Source organism: Pseudophryne corroboree, chromosome 6 (genome assembly GCF_028390025.1).
Source record: "Pseudophryne corroboree isolate aPseCor3 chromosome 6, aPseCor3.hap2, whole genome shotgun sequence".
NCBI classification, from domain to species: domain Eukaryota; kingdom Metazoa; phylum Chordata; class Amphibia; order Anura; family Myobatrachidae; genus Pseudophryne; species Pseudophryne corroboree.
Genome location: NC_086449.1, coordinates 429,387,809 through 429,405,874, shown reverse-complemented (window position 1 = coordinate 429,405,874; position 18,066 = coordinate 429,387,809). Strand labels below are relative to the sequence as shown.

Genomic DNA, 18,066 nt, shown 5'->3' with positions numbered 1-18,066 from the left:
CCGTTCCAATCGTAGTCCACGTGGATCGTAAAGTATGAAAAAGTTCCCCAAAAGAAAAAAAAGTTAAAAAACTCATGTCGACCTTTCCATGTGTCCACCTTTCATGTGTCGACCATTTTCATGTGTCGACCATGTGTCCATATCGACCAATAGTGGTCGACCTAATGACTGTCGACCATAACATGGTCGACCATGTGAACGGATACCGTGTGAATCTATCTCTCCAGCGCAGCTCTCTCTCACACATCTCTATAGTATATGAATGGGAAGCTGCTCTGGGGCTCCCCCTCTGGCCAGCAGCGTCAAAGCACCCAGAGCATGCCAAACACGAGCATGGAGGATCAGAGCCGCTCGGCTTCCCCCTCCCCTTCACTCAGCTCAATGTCGGAACGTTCCGAAGGTGACGTAACAGAGCCTCGAATCCCGTGTCGCTCCGCTTCCGAAGGAAAGGAAAAGCAACAAGAAGGAAGAGCAATGGCGACACTGGATCGCAAAGTGCCCAGTCCGGAGGCTTTTCTGGGCAAACCGTGGTCCATCTGGATCGACGCCGCTAAAATACACTGCTCCGACAGTAAGAACACGGCCCCATCCGCCTGCCCAATTGCTCTGTAACCGATCAATCAGCCCCGCACACCCTGGGTTGATACAGGCATCTAGATTGATATATATAAAATAAAAGTGAGAGCCTGGTCCCTGGTGTCCTCCGCGCTACTCCCTATAGCAGTAGACATAAAGGCAGTCCCCAAATCCAGAGAAAGACATCTAGAAAGAGGGAGAGCTAGTAGATCCAGACTGACTGAGTGTGTGTGGATTTACTGTGTGTCTATTAGAGAGAGGCCCATCCTTTAGTGCTGTCTGTGCTGTTTTATCCACAGGGGCTTCCTATGCACGCCTGTGTATTTGCTACAAATCAGATATAATGGAAGTGCCGGTAGCCCATGCCCCCAGTTTGTGCAGCCTGGATGGTCCAAGCTGCTAAAATGAGACTTGGCTGGGAGATTTCCTAGACATTGCTGTTCACGCTTCTGCTGTGATGCTCATCCTTACTTTGGCTTTTCTTTCTTCCACAGATGTAGATTTAGAAGAGACTGGAAAAGAGGGTGGAAAAAGCAGGGAGGTTATGAGGCTTAATAAAGAAGGTAAGTGTTCCGCAGGGTTTATTTCAAGTGTAAATGTATTATACAAAAACCTAGTGTGTTACGTTGACCAATGAGCAGCAGTCGTACTACAAACATATATACAGTATGCTCTCATCCATGGCCTTCACATGTACATTGCATGTCCTTCAATGAAAAGGTACCCATTGTCAGCTGTACTACATCATATCCTTGTCATAAACGTAAGTCGATGTGATCACAATATGTTTAAGAAAATCTAGGCTATACGGAATTACGGATGTGTTACTATACAGCTCTGTGCCAGTGTAGATGTATATACCATTCATATTGTTTTAGTCCTTGTTTATAAAATACTGCGTACTTTTCATCTTTACTTCCATGTGACAGGACATTCTATGTGGTTCTGAAAACTGCCTGGGTCTGTGTCGTACCAATCGTTATTATCATGCTACAGTGGTGATTACATGGTAAAGGCCTCATAACCAGCGTAAATACATTTCTATACTCTAAATGTCAGTTATGGTACACTCTCGGTGGTACCACGTATAGCGTGTCCTTCTGAGGTTTTATATCTCATTTTGCATTTTATTATATGAATATTTTATTTGAAAGCAGGTGTTAAGTATATATTGTTGGCTTTCTTGTTTTACATACAAACAGCGTGATTTTGGAAACTATACCTTGTCATTGCTGTCCTAGCATGATTCATGATTGCGTGGTGCAAAAATGACAAGAACAGTTGATCGGAAAAATGCAAATGTTGCCTCAGTCACACACTGGGTTAGTCATATAATAGTATGCGTTCCATCCGTTAGCATTGACCTTCTCCTGGCAGAAATCTACAGCCACCTTTTTTTGTAAAGTTCATGAAGTTTTTTTTTTTTTTACCGTGGATTACACTTGAACTGATTTATTTATTTTTTTCTCTTCAGATGTACTATTCTGCATTACTTTTCTAATAATGCGCTTTACAAAAATTGCTGTTAGTCATGTTATATTCTTCATACTTGGCTCTTATTCTTTTGTTTAGGCTGTCTTATTTGTACTTTTTGTCTCTTGGTTTTGCGTATTCATTCTGTTTCAGTACTGTTAGAGCTAAGAATTGTTATTCCTCAGCGTGTCTTAATGTATATATCTTGTGTGGCTAGGGTTCCGTAACGGGTATCTTCAGTTCATTGGTGTACTGTAGCTAGGGTTCTCGCGTCTCAAGACAATCCTCCCTTTTCTACCGCTATATAATCATTGCTTATTTCTCATAGTTCAGACTCCAGAAACCGCCAGACTAACGTAATTTGGAAAACTCAGCATCTATAATTGTTTACCTTGTTTGTGGCATTTATAACTTGACAAAGCTTAATTTCATATGGGTGTCCTTGTTTATTATTTAAAATATGTGGCAGCCCTACCCTTATCATTGACACTGCCTTCCCTCTTTTACTTCACTAAGTAGATGTTTATGTGCTATTTAAGGGGCAGATTTAATAACATATGATATTGTTATCACTCATTACTTAACTTAAATGGTGGTCCAACCAATCGTCTCTTAGCTGTAATTTTTCAAACACGACAGGAGCTGACTGGTTGGGCCACCGTTTTAAATTAGTAATGAGTAATAACAAGAATATCACTTTTTATTAAATATGCAACTATGTTCAGAAGGGTTCACTACGGCTGGCCGGCGGTCGGGCTCCCGGCGACCAGCATCCCGGCGCCGGGAGCCCGACCGCCGGCTTACCGACAGCTTGGCGAGCGCAAATGAGCCCCTTGCGGGCTCGCTGCGCTCGCCACGCTACGGGCACGGTGGCGCGCTACGCGCGCCACACTATTTTATTCTCCCTCTATGGGGGTCGTGGACCCCCACGAGGGAAAATAATTGTCGGTATGCCGGCTGTCGGGCTCCCGGCGCCGGTATACTGAGCGCCGGGAGCCCGACCGCCGGCAAACAGAAGACCACCCGTTCAGAATAATAGCTTGGCATTTTTTTCAGAAGTGATATCAAATTCATGTAGTTAAACTGCTCAAGCCCTACTTTTAACCTCACTACGTGTCAGAGGAATGGTGATTCTGACTTTTTGTTTTCTATTGTTTACTTGGAACACAAGTAGACATTAGAAAACAATGGCCATTTGCATATGTCTCATTTGTAACAAGGTAATAGAACTGTCAGCTAACGTGTTCACAATTTCGCAGGTTATTATTTGTAGCAGAATATTTGGGATTTTTATTAGGTCTTATAAAGAAATTCCAGTTGATCCCGGCGATCAGGATACCAACGCCAGAATCCCGGCGCCCAGGGGCTATTCCCACTTGTGGGTGTCCACGACACCCATAAAGTGGGAATAGAACCTGTGGCGAGCGCAGCGAGCCCGCAAGGGGACTCTCTGCGCTCACCCCACTGCCAGTATACTGGCGGCCGGGATGCCGTTATCGGTAATACTGACGGCTGGCATCTCGTCCGCCAGTAATTCATACTGATCCCCGATATATTGCCCTCACTCTGACCAGTTCACTATTCGGTATATCATGTAATGTTTCTAGTGTTTAGGACTGTGCTGTGTAAAGGTTTTATTGGGTGTCAATTGCCTGCGGTAATTTACAGTGGGCTAATTGTTCCTCTGAGGCTATCCAATTAGCATTGTAGGAAGTCAGACGCTGGCATTTATTGTGGATTTTTCTCGGGACCTGCTGAGGTGAAGTCGTGGTTTTACCCTGGACTATGTCTGAAGTGTAGATTTCAACTTTTTCACTTTATGCTGCTTTAGATGTTCTCTCAAAACATAAGGATTTACTTGTTTTGTGGAAATACCTTAAATTGTATCACTTAATTGTAATTTAAAAGTACTGTCCTTCTAATCTAGACAGATTTCTTTGACATTTGTGCACTTTAAACAGCAATGATGCATGACACCAAGAACAGCCCCTGGATATACAGATTTGCCAATGGTTTTCTGATCTCGCTTTGTTTCTTTTGTGATGAGGAGAAACCGTTCTGCAACTCCTACTGGTAGCAACAAGATTATTTAAGGGTAATTTGGGCAATGTACAGCATCTTACATCCCAGACTCGCCGAAAGTGATCTTTTTTTTGGTTGGAATCGTTAAATTGAGGCTTTCCAACAAGTTCCCAGATCCAGGCATTGGGAGAAAGGGGAATTGTCCTGGTACTCCCCTAATGTATGGGGTCCTTTTCTCATGCATACACTGAGAAAATGAGTAAAAACATATAACAACCATCCGCTTTAGGCGTGTTTTAGGTACATTTCCATGTACATTTTTTAATGCAATCTATAGTTCCGTTATCTTGTGTTAAAATGCCAATGACGCGTTTACATTGTAGGAAAAGCAAATGATTCTGATTTAAGATATTTCCTTTTCTGTAAAATACACTTTTCAAATTTTTTTTTTAACTAATGATTTTTTTTCAAAACTAGAAAAAAAGAGTTAGAAATAAGGTGTAAAACATGTCGGAGGTCTAGCTGGGCAATTACCGTTGGACCTAGTTCACCATTGCTGTTTTTTTGCCTTGCCATTGAATCTCTATCACTTGTATCTTATTCCCTGAGTCCAGTAGACTCTGTTCATAGGAAGAACTAATAGGCTTTCAAACCAGTTATATTCCCAATATTATTTTTGTCGGTGACATGGGCCTGATTCAGAGATGTAGGCAGTTCATACAGCAGCTGCGTATGAAAATATGCTTATTCCACAGGAGGTGTTTGTTTAAAAAGACACATCCTGCCGACTTCTCTGATCTGCTGCTGTGTCTGAAGATGCAGCATCAGATCATGTGCGTGAACATTGGCCATTGGAGTAACCCTCAGGCCATTCAGGATGGGCGGTGTAATCATGCAGCAGAGAGCAGGAAATCTGTGCAGATCCTGGCCTCCATACACCTACAAAATGCTGTATACACCCCTCTCCCTCCCCCAAGCTACGGCTTAGGGGGCACTGCAGCATCATCGCATCTACTGATTTCCATATGTGCAGTGCTGATCCTGCACAGAGCAGTAACTATCGGAGATGTACGCAAACCATGTGTTTGAAAAATGACAGTTGGGGGCTGATTGGCTGGAGCACCATTTATCATACGCAATGAGTTTTATCATACACAAGTTTTATAACACGTTGATAAATGGACCCTTTAGTTACTAGAATATTAAAATCTGTTTGTCAACATGTCAATCCAGTGATAGCATTTAAAATAAAATGCACAGGACTGGTGTTCTGTTCATCTTAATAATTGAGCACTTGGGAAGGCAAGTTTATCTTCTACAAGTTGTAGGGCAGTTTTCTACTATGATGTGTGTTTTCAGTGGCGGTCATTTGCAAATTGTATGACTTTGTTTCCTGCGTTTCTTTGTAGATTGTTATGAGAAACAGGCAAGGTGCAGATTTGAACCTGTAAGAATACTGTAATATTTCTAGGCAGTTATAATTATTTGACACTGATGAGATTTTGCCTGCACTGCTACTCTGATACTGGTTTGTCTTTATGTCCACATGAGTTTGGTATTAATCACTGCCGCATGGGATGCTGAATGTCAGTATACCAACATCGGCATCCCGAGCGGTGGAATGCCGGCAGGGGGGGGTGAGCGCAACAAAGCCCCTTGCGGGCTCTCTTTGTTTGCAACAGGACACCCATAAAGGGGGAATCGCCTACCTCGCCGGTATACTGGCGGTGGTATGGTGCCCCCGTCGGAATACCGGTGTCTGTATTGTGAACGTCGGGATCCTGACGACCGGTATGCTAACCGCATACCGTCCATATGATGTTTTTATGTCTTCTGACATTTTCTTACATCTCAGACCAGTCCTACTTCCCGCCACACATCATTCTACCTCCAGCATCTGGCAGATTTCACTCAGACATAAGCGTCTAATAATTTGGAACCCATGATATTGCCCAAGTAATGGCTTTGGAGGGCATTTCAGCTCGCTGCCTCCTGGGGCGTAAGCTGAAATGTGCGATTAATCGGCACTTGGTCCCAAGCAATTATTTAGACAGATTTAGCTGCTTTGCACAGCTAAACCCAGTAATATGTGGCACGCACACGCAGCATGCACAGCCAAGGGGACACACACACAATTGAATAGCTCCAGCGATAACCGTAAAGATGGATGAATGCTATTTTTTTTCATAATATTTCTCTTTTTAATATATCAAACATCTGTCAAACTTTCTCTGCTACTCTTGATTTCACACTTTGGGGTCATTGTAACTGCAGATATCGGTGGGTTCCCGGTGAGTCTGCCCGATGTTTTAAAGCAGCATTCTTTTAAAAGGCAAAACCAACCTGGTTTAAAACTTTAAAACTTTGGGCAGTATGGAAGGTGTAATAGTTAGCATTAGTGCCTCACAGCATTAAGGTCATGGGTTTGATTCCCACCATGACGCTAACTTTGTGGCGTTTGTATGGTGTCTCCTTGCTTGTGTGGATTTCCTCCAGAATTGTACTCGTAATTGTTTTTATTTAGGTTGACCTATGATCACATTTTGTATTATTAGATAATAAAGTTTGTTTAGTTAATGCTATTTATTATTTCTGCTCAATGGTGGTATCCTATTAGTTGAGAAAAAGCATTGGGTGCGGAAAATGTCCGTTTTGCGCACTTTTTTCCGATGTTTCACTGATGTTTTTTTTACAGGCTACCCAATTAGAATCACCTGTAAAAAAAAAAAAACAAAAAAAAAAAAAAAAACAGCTTTGCTCCCAAAACCACACAGGTTTAGTGAGACCTGTGTGTTTTTGTGAGAAACAGCCTCTTTTTCACTTGAAAACGAGGCTGTTTCCGGGGATTTGGTCCCTGAGAAGCTGCGGCGACCTGTCAGTCTCCCATGCCAGCTGCAGCAGCAGGCTGGGACTGAAGTGAGAGCACCATGTCTCGGGAGCCAGCACTCAGCACTGGGACCGCCGGCGGGGCAGCGCTGTGACCCCCATCCCCACTTTTCCCCTACCTACGGCAGCGGTCACATGACGAGGGAGCAGAGCTGCAGCGGGAGCTGTCAGGAGCCAGCACCCGCTGCAGTATCAGGAAAACCTCAACAAGCCGCAGCTCGTGCCAGCTTATCGGGGCTAGTAGGATAACCCTGGGCAATATCATTACCCACGGTAATGTACCCCTATAGGATCCACCCTCCTCCTTACTTGTGGCTATCGCAGCAAAGTCATGGGAGCATATTTTAGTTATGTCAGCATAGTCTGTGTTACAGTACTTCTAAGCTGAAAATGTTATGGTGCAGTTGGAGTAACATGGCAGAATATCTACTCCAAAAGCAATACCAAGAAAAATCCAATTGAAATGTGACATTATCATGGAAGACCATTATTGGACAATGCTTGTGGACATCTTCTGGCCACTTGGATCAAGCACCTACATTTCTGGACACACCTTACAATGAATTTGTCACTCTGCACGTACAGAGTTGCAGGATTGACCCCATATAACAATAGTGCCTTGGGTCATACCCTTGTATGCCTATATAGCCATTTTCTTGTTGGTCTACTACAGCAGTAGCGCACCCCTACATACTTTAACTGCTTGCGGCTACTTATACTTAAGCTGACCAGACTGCTGAACTCATTGGGGGAAATTCAAATGTTTGAAAAGTCGGTTGGGTTTCTGTTTTTTCCTGTCTATTAGATAGGAAAAAACAGACACCCGACTGACTTTTCAAACATTTGAATTCCCCCCATTGCGTGGGGTTTCAAAAAAATCACTGTTGTACTTTATGAAAATCACATCTTTTTGGAAAGAATTTGGGAGTGTATTTCTAAGCCTTGAATGGAGAGAAAGTCATCTCCTAACTGTCATTTTTAAAACACAGCCTGTAACATGGCAGTTAGGAGCTGATTGGCTGGTACTTTGGCCCACAAGTATTAAGCCTTAAAAAGTGATGAAGTGGAGACGGATAAAGAGTGATAAAGTACCAGCCATCTACCTTCTGTCATTTTTCAAACACATGCTGTAACATAGCAGTCAGGAAGCTGATTGACTGGTTCTTTATCCATCTCTACTTTATCACTGTTTAAGTTTTGGGCCTTTTGGGGTCTATTCATGAAGCAGTGAAAAGAGTGGAGAAACAGACCAGTGGAGAAGTTGTCCAAAGCAACTAATCAGCTTTGAAGGAAGCCTTTATTAACTACATTCTATAAAATGTAAGGGATATGCTGATTGATTTTCATGGGCAACTTCCCCACTGGTCTGGTTCTACACTCTATTCACTGCTTCATGAATAGGCCCACACAGTCAGGTCCATAAATATTGGGACATCAACACAATTCTCATATTTTGGGCTCTATACACCACCACAGTGGATTTGAAATTAAACAAACAGGATGTGCTTTAACTGCAGACTTTCCGCTTTAATTTGAGGGTGTTTAGATCCAAATCAGGTGAATGGTGTAGGAATTTAAACGGTTTCTATATGTAAAAAATATATTTAGAGAATATGACTTAGCCGGCGCTGTCAGAATGTAGTTCTTGTCGTCTTCACACTCCTATTCACTTAACACTCGGTTTCACCATGGGGAAATGAAACAAAGGTAATAATAGTGAAGCTTGTTTTTAATATACAGATAAATTCAATTATACACATATGATCCAAAATCACCAAGCAGCTCCTGATAACAAAAGAATGCAGGGTAATTACCAGATGGCTATGGAACCGTGGCCAAACAGTTCCAAATCAAGCATGGATAAAGGAGATGGATTCAATCAGTATCCACGTTGGTCACTGGCAGCGACTCCCGTGTTCCCCTGTTTCAGCAGCAATTTCCAACGCGTTTCCACCCCTATCTTCTGTAGTAGGTAAAGCTACTGCCATGGGTGGCAGGGGGTGGCTTAGGCAAGATGGGGCCTTCTGGAAAGATATAGATAGAAAGCAGAAAAAAACGTCATATCTCTGGGTTTCTATATGTGCCTCCCACTTTTTAAGGGACCAAAAGTAATGGGACAAACTAAACAATCCTAAATCAAACTTTCACTTTTGAATACTTTGTTGCAAATCCTTTACAGCTAGCAGAGAAAGGATTGGACAGGTGAATTTGCGCAATTAGCTGGAAGTACTGCAGCAAGGACCTATCATCTGAACAAGCAAACACCTAAGCTTGTAAATATTCTGTGGCAAACACCTAAATCCTTTACAGTCAATTACAGCCTGAAGTCTGGAACGCATAGACGTCACCAGATGCTGGGTTTCATCCCTGGTGATGCTCTGCCAGGCCTCTACTGCAAATGTCTTCAGTTCCTGCTGGTTCTTGGGGCATTTTCCCTTCAGTTTTGTCTTCATCAAGTGAAATGCATGTTCAATCGGATTCAGGTCAGGTGATTGACTTGGCCATTGCATAACATTCCACTTATTTGCCATAAAAAACTGTTTGGTTGCTTTCGCACTATGCTTCGGGTCATTGTCCATCTGCACTGTGAAGCACCGTCCAATGAGTTCTGAAGCATTTGACTGAATATGAGCAGATAATATTGCCCGAAAACACTTCAGAATTCATCCTGCTGCTTTTGTCAGCAGTCACATTTATCAATAAATACAAGGGAACCAGTTCCATTGGCAGCCATACATGCCTACGCCATGACACTACCACCACCATGCTTCACTGATGAGGTGGTATGTTTTGGATCATGAGCAGTTCCTTTTCTTCTCCATACTCATCTCTTCCCATCAGTCTGGTACAAGTTGATCTTTGTCTCATCTGTCCATAGGATGTTGTTCCAGAACTGTAAAGGCTTTTTTAGATGTTGTTTGGCAAACTCTAATCTGGTCTTCCTGTTTTTGTGGCTCACCAATGGTTTACATCTTGTGGTGAACCCTCTATATTCACTCTTGTGAAGTCTTCTCTTGATTGTTGACTTTGACACATATACACCTACCTCCTGGAGAGTGTTCTTGATCTGGGCAACTGTTGAGAACGGGTTTTTCTTCACTAGGGGAATCATTTTTCTGTCCTCTACCACAGTTGTTTTCCGTGGTCTTCTGGGTCTTTTTGTGTTGCTGAGCTCTCTGGTGCGTTCTTTCTTTTTAAGAATGTTCCAAACAGTTGCTTTGGCCACACCTAATGTTTTTGCTATCTCTCTGATGGGTTTGTTTTGATTTTTCAGCCTAATGATGGCTTGCTTCACACTGATAGTGGCAGTTCTTTGGAACTCATATTGAGAGTCGACAGCAGCAGATTCCAAATGCAAATGTCACACCTGGAATCTTCTCCAGACCTTTTACCTGCTTAATTGATGATGAAATAAGGAGGGAATAGCCCACTCCTGTCCATGAAATAGCTTTTGAGTCTATTGTCCCATTACTTTTGGTCCCTTAAAAAGTGGGATGCACATATAGAAACCGTTGTAATTCCTACACGTTCACCTGATTTGGATGTAAATACCCTCAAATTAAAGCGGAAAGTCTGCAGTTAAAGCACATCTTGTCTGTTTCATTTCAAATCCATTGTGGTGGTGTATAGAGCCCAAAATATGAGAATTGTGTTGATGTCCCAATATTTATGGACCTGACTGTGAGATATATATATATATATATATATATATATATATATATCTCAAAAAAATAAAGAGAACACTAAAATAACAAATCCTAGATCTGAATGAATGAAATAATCTTATTGATTACTTTGTTCTTTACATAGTTGAATGTGCTGACAACAAAATCACACACATTTTCAATGGAAATCAAATTTATTAACCCATGGAGGTCTGGATTTGGAGTCACACTCAAAATTAAAGTGGAAAAACACACTACAGGCTGATCCAACATTGATGTAATGTCCTTAACACAAGTCAAAATGAGGCTCAGTAGTGTGTGTGGCCTCCACGTGCCTGTATGACCTCCCTACAACGCCTGGGCATGCTCCTGATGAGGTGGCGGATGGTCTCCTGAGAAGTCTCCTCCCAGACCTGGACTAAAGCATTCGCCAACTCCTGGACAGTCTGTGGTGCAACGTGGCATTGGTGGATGGAGCGAGATATGATGTCCCAGATTCAGGTCTGGGGAACGGGCGGGCCAGTCCATAGCATCAATGCCTTCGTCTTGCAGGAACTGCTGACACACTCCAGCCACATGAGGTCTAGCATTGTCTTGCATTAGGAGGAACCCAGGGCCAACCGCACCAGCATATGGTCTCACAAGGGGTCTGAGGATCTCATCTCGGTACCTAATGGCAGTCAGGCTACCTCTGGCGAGCACATGGAGGGCTGTGCGGCCCCCCAATGAAATGCCACCCCACACCATTACTGACCCACTGCCAAACCGGTCATGCTGGAGGATGTTGCAGGCAGCAGAACGTTCTCCTTGGCGTCTCCAGACTCTGTCACGTCTGTCACGTGCTCAGTGAGAACCTGCTTTCATCTGTGAAGAGCACAGGGCGCCAGTGGCGAATTTGCCAATCTTGGTGTTCTCTGGCAAATGCCAAATGTCCTGCACGGTGTTGGGCTGTAAGCACAACCCCCACCTGTGGACGTCGGGCCCTCATACCACCCTCATGGAGTCTGTTTCTGATCGTTTGAGTAGACACATGCACATTTGTGGCTTGCTGGAGGTCATTTTGCAGGGCTCTGGCAGTGCTCCTCCTGTTCCTCCTTGCACAAAGGCGGAGGTAGCGGTCCTGCTGCTGGGTTGTTTCCCTCCTACGGCCTCCTCCACGTCTCCTGATGTACTGGCCTGTCTCTTGGTAGCGCCTCCATGCTCTGGACACTACGCTGACAGACACAGCAAACCTTCTTGCCACAGCTCGCATTGATGTGCCATCCTGGATGAGCTGCACTACCTGAGCCACTTGTGTGGGTTGTAGACTACAGATATAAATTAATCTAGTGTGATGAATTTTAATTCTTAAAAGATCCAGCTATCAACCCACCCATATTTATGTGTGTACCAGTTTGTTACTCCTCCCTTTTTTGTTTTCTAAATCTATTTAACAGTTTTCAAATCTACATAAATCCCAAATCTAATATTCCATATGTCCTGTTCCAGAACTGTGGTGTTGTGGGTTTTTATTTTTTTTTAAACTGTGTGGTAATTTATTTATTTTTTTAATTCTGTAAAACATACCATTTTATGGCTATGCTGGCCTATGACCGTAATGGAAAAATAAACTTAGTGCGAACCGTTGTTATTTGTCCTTTCTCTATATTCATGCTGATGTGCTAAACTGACCCCTACAGGGAGACTTTCAGTTTTCGGTAAGCTTCTGCTACTGAGAATAGCCCAGTGTCATCCTGGATGTTATTCTGTCACTGGGGCCATGTTATAGTGCAACTTACTGGTGACTGCTGACTGTCTGAGGTAAGATGCAGTATTTACATTGCTTTGCTTGCTTGTGCAAAATGTGTTATTTAAAGCATATGAGTGTGATAGTTTTTTTTTTTTTTGGGGGGTGGGGGGATTCTAAATCTCAGTAGTGGCTTATAGGTCATGGTCTGTATTTCATATGGCTTCAACATATTTGTAAAAAGAACAGGCTTTCAGATTCACATCACTGGAATGTAATTGAAAATCTTTTTGTCATATGGGGTTATCCTTTCATGAATATAGTCATCGATTTTGTTTGAATGCAGACATGTGACAGACAGCATTTCCAGTTCTTTTTGTTAGCTACACAGATATGGTTGTCTCAACATGTACCGGACTGTGGGGTGCGAATTTTGCGCTGAATAGACAAAGACCTCTGACGTACTGTATATATAAAGCGAAGATTATGGTCCATACACATGCATGGATGTTTCAGTGCTAAATTCAAGTGGTAATCACACTGTGCCCTACTTTGCACTTAGGTTCGGTAAAGAGGCGTAGCAGAAAGAGCAATAGCAGCAGCACCACCATAGAACATTTACCCCTCAATCCTTAGAACCAGGGACACCAAATCTTCAAGTCCTGCTACTACTGTCCAACTCCTTCATACAGATGTGTCCTCATTAATCCAGCCTCAATACGCCATGCGGTGTGAGATGCCTGGTGTGAGTGAGTCGCCAGGTTCCGTGCAGGTGTCTTTGTTTGCTGAAAATGCATCTATTTGCATCGAAGTGTGGCCAGTACGCACGAGGAGACTGCGTTGAGTAATTTGAAATATGACACTTGTATATTGTGTGTTACTGAGTCTGTATACGGAGCAGAACAGAACATTCAGAGACCCTGTTGCACACTGATATACCAGTTGCATATATCAAATTAATCGGCACAGGCTCCTTGTGTTTCCTAGTCATATTGCTTTGTGAATAATACTCATTTTTGGCTAAAAAGACGATGAGCGGTAAAAGATTCTCGCAACCTGGCATGCCAAGAGAGGCTATTTGGCAAAATATGTGCAATATATCATTCATTAAGGTTCAAATAGTAGTTTATGTCAAAAGATAGAAGAATACATGTAAACTATGATATCAAAATGGGTTAATTATATTGTAATGTAATTGTGATGGCTGCATGTGGTAACTGGTAATTGTAGCAGTGTAGTGAATGACGACAGCATGGGTTAATTATTGGATTCTAGTCGTGGGTGACGATGGCAATATGGGGTAATTATAGTGGCATTCTATATATTGCCATATTCTTACCGTATATGAACAGAAATAGTTGAGAGGACTAATTTAATTTCTACAAAAAATGTAGTGACCACTTCTGCGAACATGTAATTTATTACTTATTAGTTAGTGTTGAGTATGACAGTAGGGTAATTAATTAAATGCAATACATAAGTTCACTGTCATGTATTCTCCAGTACTAATACACAATGCAGCTAATCCTTACTCCTGTTGTGCCAACATTAGTATAGTACTCACTGGTATGCGGTAAGCATACCGCTCGACGGGATCCCAGCTGTCACAATACTGACGCCTGGATCCCGACTGAGGCATCATACCACTGCCGGTATACTGGCGAGGTAGGTGATTCCCGCTCTATGGGTGTCCACGACACCCATAGAGGGAGAATAGAACCTGTGGTGAGCATAGCTCGCCACCAAGCCCGCAAGGGGCTTAGTTGCGCTCCCCTCCCCCCCCCACCGCCGGCATTCCGCCGCTCGGGATGCCGATGACTGTATACTGATCTTCGGCATTCTGAGCGGCGGGATACCATACCGATCCCTACTCGCCTATCCCTGGCCTGTTCTGTACCACTATAAACATTATTAGAATCATGTTATGTATTCAAACAAGGAATAAGACAGCGCTTCTCACTTTGTATAAGAATATTTTTACTTTATATCATAAAAAATATATATATATATTTACTTACATACACAAATATCACATTAAGATACCAGCCAGTACCAATAAACTAAAATATACAACAATAAAACAATTCCTAATTAGGAAATCTAAAAAGAGCACATTAATACTCTGTAGATAATTAATTATACTTTCAATGTCGCCTGTTTAGCATATATAATTTAAATATAGTGTTAATAATAAACCCACATACAGACAACTCTAGATGTTAGTCCAGCAAATAGCAGGTGAATATTTAGTATGTCCGCATGCAAAATAGCACAAGATGTTAGTCCAGCAGATATTAATGAAGCCGGTGTAAATGTTAGCAGTCCATCAGTATTAAGCAGGCTGATTTTTGGTGCAATTAGCATATAGTTAGCAATACAGCTGGCTATCTGGGCTCTGATTTTCCAAATGACACTTGTGAAAGGCAATAGCAATTACCGCAGTCCAATAGTCCACCTAGAGTACAGTGTGCTCTGTACCCAGATATTTCTTTATCATCCACTAGGGGTCACTGGAGTACTCTTGGGATATGGACGGGCTTCCGTAGGAACAGCACTGAATATTTAAATTTAGAACACTCCACCCCTCCATATCCCCGAGTACCTCAGTGTTTTTTCTGTGCTCGAAGTAGTAACAGCTCTGTGGCTAAGAGTCACAATTACTTTGAATTTTTATTTTTATATTTTTCTATTCTATACATCCCTTTTCCCCTTCCAAAAGGCAGGGTCAGGGATAGTGCAGCTGCTGATAGCAGCAGGGGCGTGTCGGGCCTCTCTGAAAGAGCTCCCTCACAGCCACACACAGATCCTCCTGCTCAGGCTGGCCGGCGCTTGTACAGAAGCCCCGTCGGAGCCTCCTCACAAGCTGCAGGAGTGAAGGTATGTGAACGGGGCGGTCAGCTCACGCTGCCGCCCCGAGGTGTGGGGACATTGTTACTGGGGACTCTGCAGACTGCCTCCGGCCGCCGCCGCACACTGCTCCGGCCGCCGCTGCTATCCCCACTCACACGGCTCCGGCAGCCGCTGCTCTCCCGCTCACACGGCTCCGGCCGCCGATGCTCTCCCCACTCACACGGCTCCAGCCGCCGCTGCTCTCCCGCTCACTGCGCCGGCCGCCGCTGCTGCTCTGGCCGCTCGCACTGCTCCGGGTCCCACCGCTGTTTTACCCGCTGTTCACCCGGCTCCCGCGGCTCACAACACAGCGATCCGCTCGGCGATACCCGCTGGCGGCCCCACACGCTGCGCTGCCCGCTGCTCTGCATCTCAAAGAGCATGCAGGCATTACCTCACGGGGGGGGGGGGGGCAATAAATACAGCGTCATAAGAAAATACTGCAGCAACAGCAGATGCTAGGCTGCAGGGGTATGTGCAGGGTTATAATCAGTTGTAAGTTTGTAACCAGCACTATGATTATATGTGTAAGCATAGAATGGGGGCCATTTTAACATGCTTCCTGTGTTTTCCTCTGTGATTCCAGAACGTTCCAGTACTACATCTCTACTCCACCGGAGGCGCAGGGGTGTTAGTGGGAATTTGGGATCACATTTCATAGTACTGGCCACGTGTACTGCACTTGGCCAGATATATATACAGAGACACCTTACTACTATTTTACTGAGTCGTGCAAGTGTCTGTTTTTTGTGTATTGTATTGTCTGTCGCCATAATGAGTAAGGCACCAGCAAAAACTAAAAAGCATAATTGCAAAGTCTGTGGCAGTGTGTTACCGGATGGATCTACCACATGTACAGTATGTTTTGTGGATTCGGTTCAGAATACCATTTCTGCTCCAGTTTTACAACCAATGTCCTCACCGGACCCTCCGTGGGGTATGTTCGTAAATGTACTGGATAGGTTACAATCAGAATTGACCGCCGCTCGTCAGGAGCGGGAAACGGCAAGATCTGAGTCTAGGGTGAGACCGCCAGAACTACCGGAGGCGTCTCAGCCTTGCGTAAGGTCCAAATCCATTTTGGGTAAACGGGATAAATTTCATATGTCTTATGATTTTCCAGTTTCAGCTATGTTGCATTCTGACGATTCCATGCCAGACCTCACGGAACAAGATGAGGGTGAGGAGGGCGAAGTGGAGTCAGATGGCGAGGATTTTAACAGTTCCGGCATTGATGATCTCATCAGAGCGGTACGTCAGTCTCTGAAGTTTACTGAAACTGAGGAGCTTCTCACAAATGATCAGGTCGTATTTACTAAACGACAAAAAACTCCAATAAGTTTTCCTGTGTCGGAATCTCTTAATCAGATGTTAGTAGAAACACGACAGAATCCAGATAAACGGTTTTCTATACCTCGCAGATTTAAGTCTAGTTACCCGTTTCCAGACTCGGTAACGTGTACATGGGAGAATCCACCAATAGTTGATTCTTCAGTGTCCAAGCTTACCAAGAAATTAACCATACCAGTGCCAGCAGCTACTACGCTTAAAGATCCTTCAGATCGCAAGATAGAAACTATGCTAAAATCCATGTATGTAGCAGCAGGTGTGATGCTGAGACCTGGATTGGTTGGCATTTGGGTCACTAAGGCGCTCATAATATGGCTTACAGAACTCAAATCTGCTTTACATGACAAAAACCTGATACTTCTTGTAAATCAAATGAGTGAAGCTGTAGAGTATCTCTGTACAGCGTCTACTGACGTCTGTCAGCTCACTTCTCGTATTTCATCGTCGCTAATTACGGCACGAAGAGCACTCTGGCTGCGTGCTTATCATGCGGAGGCAGAGGTCAAACGAGGTATAGAGGCGTTGCCTTACGATGGCAAGAAGCTGTTTGGTCCTGAATTGGACGCATGGATTGCTGAGGCTACGGGAGGTAAGTCTGTTTTCTTACCATTGCCTCCACCGGTATCAAGAAGGAGGTACGCTGGACCTTCGTTCAATTCCTTTAGACCTCAGTCCTTTCGAGGACGTGGCAGAGGAACAGCCACGCCTGCTAGACGTGGTCGCGGACGTGGTTTCCAACAAACCAACACAACTCGCCAGGACGCTAAGGTTACCGACAAGCCAGTGGCATGACGGGCTACCAGCCCATCTCGGTTCTCCAATTGTGGGAGCACGCCTTCAGACGTTCCATTTGGCGTGGTTCCACACATCCGCGGATGGGTGGATCCGCAATTTAGTGTTAAAAGGTTACAAAATAGAGTTCGACTGTCTTCCGCCTCTGCGGTTTTTCAAGACAGGATTGCCTCTGTCGGACGACAAGAGGACGGTTCTGCAAATTGCCATTCAGTCCCTACTGGATTCAGCAGTTTTGATTCCGGTCCCTGTACACCAACAGGGTCAGGGTTACTATTCAAGTCTGTTTGTAGTACCGAAGCCGGATGGCTCAGTCAGACCAATATTGAACTTAAAGGGTCTCAATCAGTACGTAACTTACTACAGATTCAAAATGGAGTCTCTGCGTTCGGTGATTGCGGGTTTAGAGCCAAAGGAATTTATGATTGCGCTAGATCTCAAGGATGCGTACTTACACATTCCAATTTGGCAGCCTCATCAGAGATTCTTACGGTTTGCAATACGCCAGAACCATTACCAGTTTCAGGCTCTACCGTTTGGCCTGTCATCAGCGCCTCGGGTATTCACCAAAGTGATGTCTGTGATGATAGCTCATCTCAGATCCCTGGGAGTGACAATAGTTCCGTATTTAGACGATTTGCTCATCAAAGCTCCGTCTCAACAGATACTTCTCCAACATGCGCTGCT

The 18,066-nt window shown here is 43.9% G+C and overlaps 1 protein-coding gene across 4 annotated transcripts in view; it reads left to right on the top strand.

The window, feature by feature from the left end:
• Nucleotides 1–302: 302 nt before the first annotated feature.
• Nucleotides 303–18,066, top strand: part of ATXN7L1 (ataxin 7 like 1) — a 383,163-nt gene continuing 365,399 nt past the window's right edge. For 3 of the 4 annotated variants that reach the window (XM_063927041.1, XM_063927040.1, XM_063927039.1), the window contains exons 1-2: nt 303–571; nt 1,071–1,139. In XM_063927041.1, the coding sequence (XP_063783111.1) occupies nt 319–571; nt 1,071–1,139 (322 nt within the window). In that variant the 5' untranslated portion in view covers nt 303–318. Of the gene's footprint in view, nt 572–1,070; nt 1,140–18,066 lie in introns of those variants that run through there. The other variant, XM_063927042.1, reaches the window with a different exon arrangement.